We start from the raw sequence: 12,139 nt of genomic DNA, 5'->3' as shown, positions 1-12,139 counted from the left end.
TCTTTTCCCCCCAAAACAATACAATTAATGAAAATTGCAAACTAGTGTATATTCTTTAAATAATGTTTCTGAAAGCACCTTATACAATATAAGTGAATAATAATATGGTCACACAAGAGGAGATTGGAAGCCATTGTTTTCGTTTGTGTTTACAGCCGGGAGTCCGGGACGATAGTTCTACACGAGAAAATTAATAAAATAGGACCCTGGCTTTAGCTGTAGTAAAATTATTGTAAAAAAATGAATATATATGTTTTGAGTAATGTTAACAAATGGAACAATAGAAGTAGCTAACCACTAATGGTAAAGAAAAAAAAGTGAGATGGTTTGGGAATGCCAACATATACGTGCTCATTTAAAGATACCGTGCCATTTATCTTTTTAAGACTATGTACAAAAGATTCATTGTTGTTTATTACTGAATATGTATTTGATTGAATTAATCTTTATATATGCGAAATGAACAATACAATTCATAAATAATACGTAGAATATTAAAACACACAAGAGGAGACAAGACGGCATTGTTTTTGTGAGTGACGATGGTTCTACTGAAGAAAATAAGATCCTGGTTGCAGCTGTAGTGAACTTAATGTCAAAAAATTGAATACCTGTATGTATGTTTTAAGTAATGTGATTTAATGTTCAAAAATGGAACACTAGAAGTAGCTAACCACTAATGGTAATGAAATAAAGCGAGACGATTGGGAACGCCAACGTATGTACAGTAAGTGTGTACATGTGAAAACATATCGTCATTTCTCTGCATATGAATATGAAGGCAACACTTATTTACTGTTCATATATGTTTTAAATAATATTTACGAATGTATACCGGTAACAAAAATTCTACTCGCCAATGGTGGTAGTCAAAAACATAAGGACAGCGAGTTTTTACTCAGATGACGAAGTCATCAGGTTCAACTCTGGCTGAAGCTGTAGCTTTCCATAAAGCTGTTGCTGAAACTGTTACTGAACCTGAAGTTGTTGTTGAAGCTGCTTATGATACTGAATTTGATGGTGTAGCTGAAGTTGATGGTTTAGGCCTTTGAATAATAAAGCTGTCAAAAGAACCTTGCACAGCTGCTTTCTTTTCTCATTATACATCTTTATGTAGAGGTCATTTGCATTTATTTAAATTTTAATGCTTTGTTCTGTTAATGGATCCACTTCAGAAAATATGTTCATTGCCTGCTCCATATAATATCCACAGACCTCTCACCTTTTTCATATTGTTATAACATCTAGTTTTTTGGCTAAGCTTATGCACTTTCTATTAGCTTTTGAAACAACACTACCATCTCCTGCTCTCTTGCTCATATTGAATAGGGATGCAAAAATGCTGGAAGAAACCTGAGAAAGCTTTTCTCCTTTTCCTGTTCAGATGCGTGAAAACAAAGGGCCCGCCAGCTGCGATTGTTTACACTAGTGATGCTGGCGTCACCACTAACAAGCCCGGCAACTTCCGTGTGCAAGGCGTGGTTTTTTTATAATATGTGGATTTAGTTATTATTTATACGAAAATGTAATATATTTATTTTGATTTTATCTTCAATACAAAGAAAATAATGGTGTACATTGAATTGGGTCCTAAATTAACCAGGGTCTTAGATATGAATCTGTTAGTTGAACCATCGTTATTGGAGCTTTACTGTACTGGTCTTAGCTGCCATTTGAGACCTTATCTACATCTTATTTCAATACTGCTGCTGTAATCCCAACCCTCCAACCACTGATCATAATACAAAAGATGCTTGTTCTCATGAGGCCGACTCACACCCGCGGGAAAACAATAATGGTCCAAAGGTTGTTTCCAGTCACAGATCAGTTAGGTGTAAACATCATTTATTTAGTTGATTCTAAAATTAGCTTTGGTCATACAATTAGGGATGAGGGAACAATAAAAAATTTAAATGGGCAAAGTTGAGAGTAGGGGGACCAGGGGAAGGTACAGACTGAGAAGGATGATTGACACTAAAAAGTGGGTCCCCAGAGAGATACAAAACACCAAAGGTTTGCTAAAAATGGCCTTAAGAATGTTTAGAGTGGAAGACTGTGGTCGCCAACCCTCACGTGGGAGAACGGTACTCTGATTGTTTGAAAATATCCTTATTGGGAACTTTTCTCTTATGTTAAAGTTTCACAGTACAGTACATATTCTTCCCTTTTCATCTCTCTGGATTTTGGTCCTTGTTCATGTAGCCATATTCTGTATCGAGATTGTGTGTAGTATTTCCTGTCAGGCCTCTGGAAACAACAAGAGAGTGCAGTACAGTATTGTAGTTGTATGTTTATGCTTCTGTGTTTGGTTGTGTGTGTTTTCTTTGATTCATTCAGTGCAGCTGGTCTGAATTTCAATTGCACCTTCTGTGCCAAATGGAGTTAGTAACCTTGCTAGTGTGTGTGGAGCATCATCCTACAGACAGCATTATAACCCTTTGCATGATGGTGTTGTCTCGTTCTGTAGTCGCCCTGAAATAAGAAGTTTCATATCCGTAATATTTTTATATAATTTTTTCTGTAGGAGTTACAGCAGCATCCACAGCAGCCTTCCTCCCTCCACTCCCTGCACCCCAACACCAGGAGGAGCACCACAGGCATCGACACCAAAGACTGGTGCTCGGAGAGAACGGGCAGTGGACGACGAACCCCCTACCACTCCCCGTTTGCCACCCCGCGCAGATCATTCATCCAGGTATGCTGCCAAATTCAATACATTTTGAATTCTGTCAGTTTGTTCACAATTTCATGACATTACAGTTGTAGTTATATTATATTGGGTATTTATTATTAAACATGAACTGTGGTGTTTTTAAAACTTGTGATTTTGGCTAGTAGTGTAGAATTAGCAAATAAATGTTAAGTATTTACATAAAGGTTCATCTTTTGGAAGACTTCACTTTGTATTATGTTTATTTCTGGTCTGCCACTTAGGAGTCATATTTTTTAGCCCTGAAATAGGTAGTGTATACTAATGATTTCATACGTTTGTAGTGCACCACAGGTTCCCCCAAGATCCCGTCGTGGGTCCAGCGTCATTCAGCCAGATTCCCTAATCTCTAGTCAAACTTCACCTCCTGACATTCCCGATCCAACACCACCGAAGCCTCCACCAAGGCCACCTCCTTCAGATGACACGCCTTTAAAGACCGGGAAAGATATTGTGGATAATTCGGTTTGGTATGAGTATGGGTGTGTGTAACATCTACTGTTTAGTGGCACGGAGGAGGAACTTCCTTTAGGTAAGTGGCCAATTGCATCATAAATATTTGACAAATGTCTCATTGACATCCATCTCAAATGTAGCTTCAGCAGTTGTTTTACATGCAATTTGGTCCAAAAGGTTAAATTTCTGCCCCTCCCCATCCTAAAAAAACATGCATTTTAAGAGCTGCAAAAGTTAAGGGTGATACTTTTGATGTAGTGCCACAGTAAAGTTGATTTTGTTACCTGAACTTAGTTATGACTAGGTGTAAGTAAACCTTGTGTTTCAAAATGCAATACATTTGGTGCATGATTTAATGTAGTGACTTCAGAGCTCGTGGTATTGACTGTAATTTGTGATGAAACGTGACTTCAGCTGATCTCAAACAGTTTATCATCTGTTAGGTAGATCAGGTGTATTCCTTATTGGTAATGTTGCAGTTTATGTATACTGCTTGTGATTTATTTGTACATATATCAGAGGGCACAACAATTTATTTGTACATACATATGTAGTTTTTTTTTTTTTGTCAGCCACTGTATTTTGATTTTTCTATACGTTTGTAGAGAGATCTAAATGGAGAGTGTGCGTCTTGTAATTTAAATGCATATCATTTTCATTTCACTTATATTCTGTATCATCAAAATCTAGAATAATCATTCATTTGATGTAAGAGACCTTCGTGTATTGAGTCAATCTTGTGATGTCCTGTGGCTTGCTAGGCTGTTCCTGGAGACGTTCGGCCGAGTCTAGCGGTAATACTCCATTGACCTCGTTTATATCGGTTAGTTTTCAAAGGGTAGTTTATTGAATGCAGTGTTCATTAATAAGTTTCTAGTGCAGAATATTCTTTTTTTATAATTCACATAATTTAAAATTTTTGAAGTTGATAATCATTAATTCCTATCCAGTTAACCAAGTTGTGTACCATTGTTATAGTATGTTGAACACTTGCTTAAAGTCTGGATCCAACAGCGGAGTGAACAACAAAAGGTGTCTGGAGTGTTACGGTACAACTCTGGTTGTCTCTTGGTGTAGGTGATGTTAGCTTGTTCAGTCGAGATGTGCATTTGTAGTGTTCCTAATGGCATACCTGTATGTAGTACATAAGGCAGTCTTAATCTCATGGTGTTACACAGGTTTTTATTTTTTTTCTACAATTCATTATACTTATGAAAAAAAATCATTACTAATTTTATGTAGATTGGTCTATGGAGAGAAGTTTTCATGGTTCTTACCCAAGATAAGTGCACATGGTCCAAAAAGTATCTTTATGGAGGTGTCTGATGAATTTCAAAATGAACTCTGTGACTTCTGTTGTCAAATCCTTCATCCATTGTGTCATATTGCCTAACACAAAATTGTAAGAGATACTTTTTGGATTGTGTGTACAAGTCTTGAGTAAGGAATTTTTTGTTTGTTTAAGTTTTTACATTTTAGGTATTGTAGTGTTTCAGCAATTTTCTCAAACCTGAACTCTTCATACCACAAAGAGATACAGTACGGTCCAGAGGATGTGTCCAGCGTCAATGCTAAACCTTTTCATTAGGTAAGATAGAAGTGATTTTTTGGTAGATAGATCTAATCTGTGTATAATTTGTAATGATTTTTGAGATGTAAATTGTTTCAAAACTCAACCTGTGACAAATTTAACCTTCGATAATCAATGTAGTTTAACAGTCCAAAATTATGAACAGCTATGGTTAGTACCACATCCATCAAATTTTACTGTTGAAGGAATATAATGATTACTAGGCATTAAGACTATTTCGTTCATGGTCTTTTTGATCAAGATGTACAGTCCCCATAAGAAGTATTGTTAGATTTTCCATCACTAAATTTGAAACACTTGACAAAATGCTTTGACGTGATCCCCAGTGCATCATCATAAGTTGATATGCTTGCTTGCCATATCAGCAACAGATAGAGATGGGGTTAGGATTGTGGAGAGTCATCCTTGTATAGCATATATGAGTTACTTCAATATAACAAGATATCCATTAAGCAGTATTTGTATTATTTGAAAACATATACAGTATACTCATTCATGCTCAAAGGTCGCAGGTGTAGAACTACCAGCTATACAGAAACAGAGCGAGTAACATTGTTCAGAAAGCCTCGAATCACATTGACCCCATGGCTAACGATACTTTTTGGGGGGGGACTTTGCATTGAGGAATTATATAAGTAATCAACCACCTTATTCATTCAGGTGTCATGTATGTAATAACTGCATGTGTCAAGTCCTCAAGTCTGATCTTGTATGTTAACCTATGCATTACTCGACTGATCTTGGTTGAGATACTTTTAACATTTCTTGTTCAGCTTAAACTATTGAAACATGACTTATGCTTCAAGATTGCAGGGCAGCATGAATTAAAAGAAATATGAGTGTAAAGATGGTTTTATTTAGTTATACAAAATATATACAGGGACCTTTACAATTATGCCCAAAAATTTTATATCATATTCAGCAAGGAAAATAATTTTTCTCCAGTTTTTAAAATGAAATTAGGTATAGCATAAAACGATTGATTAAATGCTGTGGCCAGGAATAATATGATAATCTCTGGGAAGGAAGAACCTCTCTCACTTATATAATCTCTTCCCACTTCAAGTAGGTCTGCATAAGTCATGAGTATATAAATAAGACCCAGTTATTGTAGCCATAATTGACTATAATTTGAGAGAGGTTAGTGCTATTAAAATGTTTAAAAAACAAAATTGGTTCATTGAGATATTAAAGGTTTTGAGAGCAAAGGGTGAAAGTTAATAGGGCTGGCCTTGTTCACACACACACTGAAGCACTACTACTGGATTTACATAGCAATTCAAAGAAGTGATTGATCAAGTGTTACTAGACTCCAAAATGGACTACAAATACAGGTATTTTCCACATATTTGTATCCATCTTTTAAATTTTGGTAAATATGCATATACTGTACAGTACAGAGAACTCTCATTGATCTCACATTCTAAAAGATGTGTGAAATATATGGAAGTTCCTTCAACTGTTTAGTAGAATACAAAATATATATGTAAATATTCAGTACACTGCTAGGCCTCGGTTACCCATGGAAGCACTACCATAGGAGACATAAAGGGACAGCTGTTCTCTCATTGATAGTTTTTGTGGCCAGTCAGAGTGCAACACCACCTGGTGGTTTGCCATACATCCTTGGTTCTTAAATTTTGCTGTTGTCCATACTTTAATAATTTCTTATATTTATTTTTCCTACATGTTTGTACAGTAATATCCCCGTTAGTCGGAACCTTTGGTCCCCGAAATTCTATAATAGCCGAAATGAATTTTGAGCATTCTTGGAAAGCTCTCCATTCCGAGCATGGGAACAAGTTTCAGAGGATGAAATCATTCACATTTTCCAGAAAAATTGAGAGGAAATCTCTTCGTTCTGTTCTGGGAATGAGGACAAATTTTAAAAAAGTTCAGAGATATTGCATCATGTTCCAACGCATCTCAACATACTGGGCATGTAGGTAGGCTAACTGCTTTGGTAGCTCATGCGCTTAGTTCGTATTCTGTTGCCATTATACAAGGTTGTTCCCTTTGCTCACTGCTGTTTTTACGTACAATTTATATTGTGTAGTGCTGTACATTACTGTACCAGGACACAATCGGCTAAAAATACAAGTTGATACACAAAAAGTAACTATACTGTACATTCAGCAAGCGTGAAAGTATTGTGCACAACCAGGTAGACAGTGTATGCTGACTGTACACTAGTGTAGAGGTGTATGTGTAGTAGACAGTGCCTGTACTGTACAATCCTTCCTTCATGGACACGAATCTTGGTGGGCTACTGTGTACATTTTGAGATGATATCTGATTGGCTTAGAGCAGGCATGGGCAACCTTTCCTCAGCAATGGGCTGCATTACGATTTAGGTATTTTTCTGCAGGCCAACCCACCAAAATTTATATCCTACCTAACCAAAAAGTAATGTTAATATTGTAGTATTAGCACGGACAGTGAAGCAGTTTATCGTCACGTCCACCTTATGATATTTTCAGTTTACAGTCCGCCTTTTTCCCATTTATGAAACAAATCCATCATAATTTAAAAGTAATATGTTAATGTTTCTTGGCATTTAACAGAAGGTGAGCGACGCATTTTGTGAACACGTTTATTTTTCCTACAGATACAGAATTTCTCTTACTTACGATACACACCCACCAGAATAATTCCAATGTTAATCTTGGCATATGAGGAATTACAATGAAAACCTGCAGGCACTTCTCTCTCTTTACATATTTGTATACTGTATTGGCGGTTTCGACCCAAAATTAGACTTCATTTAAAATCTTAGTATAAGTAATCCTGAGCATGCTGATTCCAAATCTATGGTCCCCGATTCGTTTGTGGGGTAATTACCGGTAATAATGACGCTTGAAAAATTTTAATTACATTATTTCAATGCTAATTACTTGCTAACCATGGGTTTCCGAGGTGCAATTTTGGTATTGTTGTGTTGAACACTGTGTGACCACTGCCCGTGACCTCACTTGGACTTACCCAACCTGAGTTAATTCCCAAGTGACTCACTGCCTCATGGCAGCTAATCCATCAAACAGACCATGCCAAACCTGGTCCATAAACTCTCACAAGTTAAAAGGTTTATTTATATTGTTGACTATATATATTATTTCACTGTTACATTTTTGTAGTTACTTATTCTTAGGTGATGAAACGGCAACAAATTGTGTGTAAAGATTATTTTTTTTAATAAATATTGCTTTACTCACCATAAACTGGCTGCATTTATCTGACCCGCAGGCCACGTTAAATAGAATTTCTCAATCACTCTACAGGCCACACAAACACATGATCTGGGCAGCATGCGGCCCACAGGCTGCCAGCTTTCCATGCCTGGCTTTGAGGCCGTAAACAACAAAGGTGGCGGCAGACTTTATCGGTGATTCTCTCACTATATTTTTTTTTTGAATGAAACTATAACTACTTTAATACAGTAATTATTAAATTAATATTATTTTAATTTCCATCAAAACGAAAACTAGTTGGTCGAAGCTCCGTTAAAAAAGGTATCATAGTACGACAGTATATTTTGCTTAAATAAATATAGCTCTGTATCTCTCCGTGCGATGTGCGTAGTTTAGACTCTGAATACTTAACCCAGTACAGTATCCGGAAAAATTTCGGGGATGAGAAATTCATTTCAATACCCGGAAATATCTCATTTCCAGAAGAGCTTTGCACCAATTATTCCAGCTAATGGGGATATCACTGTACAGTACTACTGTACTTGCTTCGGTAATCCTGGCCTTTTCTACATAATTATTTTTTGCATTGTAATAATGTAGCAATTACTTCTCTTGTGTGGAAGCCTGACTAACATGTAGGATTTTTCAAATGATTGAAGTGTTTTCTCTGCTCTAAACTCTTTGTGTAAAGGTTATCAGCGACTGAAATATTATGGGAAGAGTCAAAATGTTGCTGCCCCAAGAGTACATTTGTGAAAAGCTAACATTCATTATGCTATTTCCAGAAGGGTTAGCTTAACTCTGCATCGTTGTGAAAAGTGGAGCAATACCCTAGCAAATATTGCCCTACCAACCCTACTTGGCCACAGGATTCGAGCTTGTGTCTAATCGGTAAGAGTTTGCGTTTTATCAATTTTTTGGAAATCCATAATTTTTCACCATGACCTACATACATATTTTTTTTTAGCGAAAACTGGGGAAACAGTTCCATTGATTTGACAGTACAGTAGTATCAGGCCAACTCATAATATGCACAAAAATAAAAGGCTACTGAATAACAGTTCAAATAATATCCTTAAATTTAACTATATATTCATGTTATGCAGATTTATCAACATGTGATGAACTTAAAAGTAAATACATCACAGGTTTTGAGACAAGCTCAAGTTTTGGAGTTGTAGGAAAAAGAAAATATGCAATACTGAAACTCAGCTCAAACACATCACATATTGTGTTGAGATAAGGTGATTCTGCTACAGCACCCAACAAGACACAAGAGCGTCACAGTAGCAGTGACAAGTAGGGTCCACACTATGTCCATTAGTTTGTCTAGATTTCTTTATTTGCAAAGTAATGTCATTCACATGTATGGAAGTCAACCATGATGAATTAACTGTGCAGAATTTTGGTCCCCACTTGTCACTCCTATACCACAGGAAGAACACTGGCAATATAATCTAATCTATAATGACTATTTTTTGGTTACTTTTACAATCATGGATTATAAAGTATGTTTGTGATATATGTATATATAAATGCCAATAGTGATTATTTACAACTCATACATGCATTTTAAATATGTCATAAGTTAGATATGACTAAATATACCACTCGAGTCACCTCAAGTACATGTGAGGTTGGCTGGTTTGTGCAAATAAACAAAGACTACACAATATTTATATACAATAGAATCAACAACCTCTGACTATGGCAACAGCACTCTCCAAAAGAATCAAATTGTTATGATATAATGGGCGACTACTGTACAGTTGCCCACATGTATAGTGTTCTGCCACCTGTGGTCAACTGTCCATGTAGATCAACCCTTGTGATGGTAATGAATACATATTTGTATTTTTTTTATGTATTTTTTACTCATACATTCAGATCAACATCAGTCTATACAACTCCATAATCTACCTTCAAAATTGCTTGATAGGGTAAAGTTTAAAAAAAAATATGGCTACCACTAACAAGCCTTCATACTTAATGAAATACAAATAGGAATCTTATTTATAAGAAAATACATATATATTTTATTTTTTTGTCTCATTGAAAACATCAGCTAGTTTTGTAATATGCTGTAAATATATTAGTTTCAAAGTTTGGATTCATCAGGCAGTAACTGAGGTCAAAGGTGGGCTAGGACGGATATTTCAGCATCATTGGAGGTGGGTTGTGATGGAGCTGTAACATAATTTGAATGTGAACCTGATACTGTAACAACTACAGCATCAGAGCCAATGACTTGTGATGAATCTGTTGTCTGTACAATGGTAACAGTGTTGTCATCCTTACGGCTATCCTTCTTGGCTGGTGGTAAGGCCGAGTCCTCCATAACAGCAACTTTATCTCTATCCACCAATTGTGCTGCTCGAAGAGAACCATCTTGTGAAGGTGGAGCTCCAGTCGAGTATATTGATTCATGTGAGAGGAAGGATAAGCACGAGGGATCCCTGGAATGTGCAGGAGCTATAGATCCTCCTGGATGGGATGATGGAATGGCATCAGGATTGTGGGAGATGGAACCTTCCCTTGATCGATAACTTGGTGGGTGGCTGTAGTTGCTCTCTCGTCCCAAGGTGTTTACGGCCAGTCTGAGAAAATATAACACGGTAAAATAAAAGAAATGGATGTAAGGTGAGAGAAGATATCTTATTTGTAATTGTCTGATGATACTAGTAGCATTTCTTCTAGTTAAATGTTACATACTGTAATGTACTTTAACTTGAAAGTATTCACTGACTTACCCTCTAAGGTTATGGGCACCCGAGCGGTAGGTAGGCGGTGGAGAAGGTGCTTGTGGATTTGCAGTGTGTGCATGATGGCGATCCAAGAGCAGAAGACGCAGCCGGTATTCCTGCATGGAGGCCTGGTAACTAGGAGGTGGAGGACGGTACTGGAACTCTGGGTACATCATTGCTGAAACACGGTTTTTATTAATACATGGTTGGGGTAGGAACGAAAATAGGAATGGAAAAAGCAAATTAGTTGGGGTTAAAATGGGATAAAAGAACAGAGGGATGAGGCAGGAGTGGGGAAGGGAGGAGTGGAGAGAGAAAGGAGGTATTGTATAGAGATAATGGGAAGAGGGAAGAAGAAAAGACCAGTGATACAGAGGATGGGTATGTGAGGAATAGTGATGAAAGTGATATGGAGAGTGAATGAGATGGGGATGAAGAGTGACAGAAGTGGTGGGAAGTGTGATGATGTGGGGGAGGGGCAGGAAGATTGTAATAGAGGGTGGGAAAAGAGGAAAGGTGAAAGAGAGAGAAGGGTTGTTTGGGAGGAAGATAGGTGAAATAGATAAAGGGGTTGGGAAGGCAAGAAGAAATATATTATTTTGTAAGTGGGAAGACAAATTATATTACATACAATGTAGAAGAAATTATTTTTTCGGTACAGAAGGAAGAACTGTGGCTTGGGAATTCGCTGAGCACTGACCAGCAACCCCATGGACAAGAGGCAAATGCTGTCCACTCAGCTGCCACAACCACAACTCTTCCCTTTTACCATGCGCGAAAATGCTGTTGAGTGTAGATAGTGAACAAGAGGTTGCAAATGCTGACGAGATACACTTACCAGCATAGGGATGATGTGGTCGACCGAAGGCTGGTGCCATACGAGCCATAAAGCGTCGAGGCTCCCCACGGGCTGGGTCATGGGGGGCCAGACCCAGCATGACTCGACATGGTGCGTCCCTGGAGGTTAGGTGCCACGCCACTCCAGACACTGTGATCAGCACGATGCCTACACCTGCAAACATGCATCTGTGAGCAATATTGTTCTCAATATTGTGCCTTGATCAATCATTGTTTAGAAATCCTTCAGCTCTCCACCACAATATGATCAGCAAACACCACTACAAACCATTAATTGCTCCACAGAGGAGGAGATCCATCTATATTGATATTGTAACTTTATTTAGCCAGACAAAGATACAGACTGGATAATAATAACACTATTGATATAGCTGAGCCAACATTTTGTTAGTAAATTTTTATGAAAATGTTTTGCTGCCCTATATGGTATCCCAGAGAAAAGGACATGACCAGGCTGATGTATTTGAGCAGCTGTGTGGTCCCTAAGGGCTCAGTCTCTCCACTACCCTACTTTCCCCTACCACCCTACTTCCCTACCACCCTACTTCCCTACCACCCTACTTCCCTACCACCCTACTTCCCTACCACCCTA

The 12,139-nt window shown here is 37.6% G+C and overlaps 2 protein-coding genes across 3 annotated transcripts in view; one reads left to right on the top strand and one right to left on the bottom strand.

The window, feature by feature from the left end:
- LOC121872003 (girdin-like) overlaps positions 1 to 5,603 on the top strand; it is a 50,658-nt gene extending 45,055 nt beyond the window's left edge. For both annotated transcript variants that reach the window (XM_042374626.1, XM_042374627.1), the window contains 2 exons: positions 2,525 to 2,695; positions 2,995 to 5,603. In XM_042374626.1, coding sequence (XP_042230560.1) covers positions 2,525 to 2,695; positions 2,995 to 3,202 — 379 coding nt within the window. In that variant the 3' untranslated portion in view covers positions 3,203 to 5,603. The remainder of the gene's footprint in view (positions 1 to 2,524; positions 2,696 to 2,994) is intronic.
- LOC121872004 overlaps positions 5,594 to 12,139 on the bottom strand; it is a 28,351-nt gene continuing 21,805 nt past the window's right edge. Inside the window, exons 3-5 of the mRNA XM_042374628.1 lie at positions 11,528 to 11,701; positions 10,696 to 10,867; positions 5,594 to 10,542 (exon numbers count right to left, since the gene is read on the bottom strand). Coding sequence (XP_042230562.1) covers positions 10,077 to 10,542; positions 10,696 to 10,867; positions 11,528 to 11,701 — 812 coding nt within the window. The 3' untranslated portion in view covers positions 5,594 to 10,076. The remainder of the gene's footprint in view (positions 10,543 to 10,695; positions 10,868 to 11,527; positions 11,702 to 12,139) is intronic.

The sequence above is a fragment of the Homarus americanus genome, unplaced genomic scaffold (assembly GCF_018991925.1).
Source record: "Homarus americanus isolate GMGI-L3 unplaced genomic scaffold, GMGI_Hamer_2.0 scaffold51476, whole genome shotgun sequence".
In the NCBI taxonomy this organism is placed as follows: Eukaryota; Metazoa; Arthropoda; class Malacostraca; order Decapoda; family Nephropidae; genus Homarus; species Homarus americanus.
This window is presented reverse-complemented; position numbering and strand designations above follow the sequence as displayed.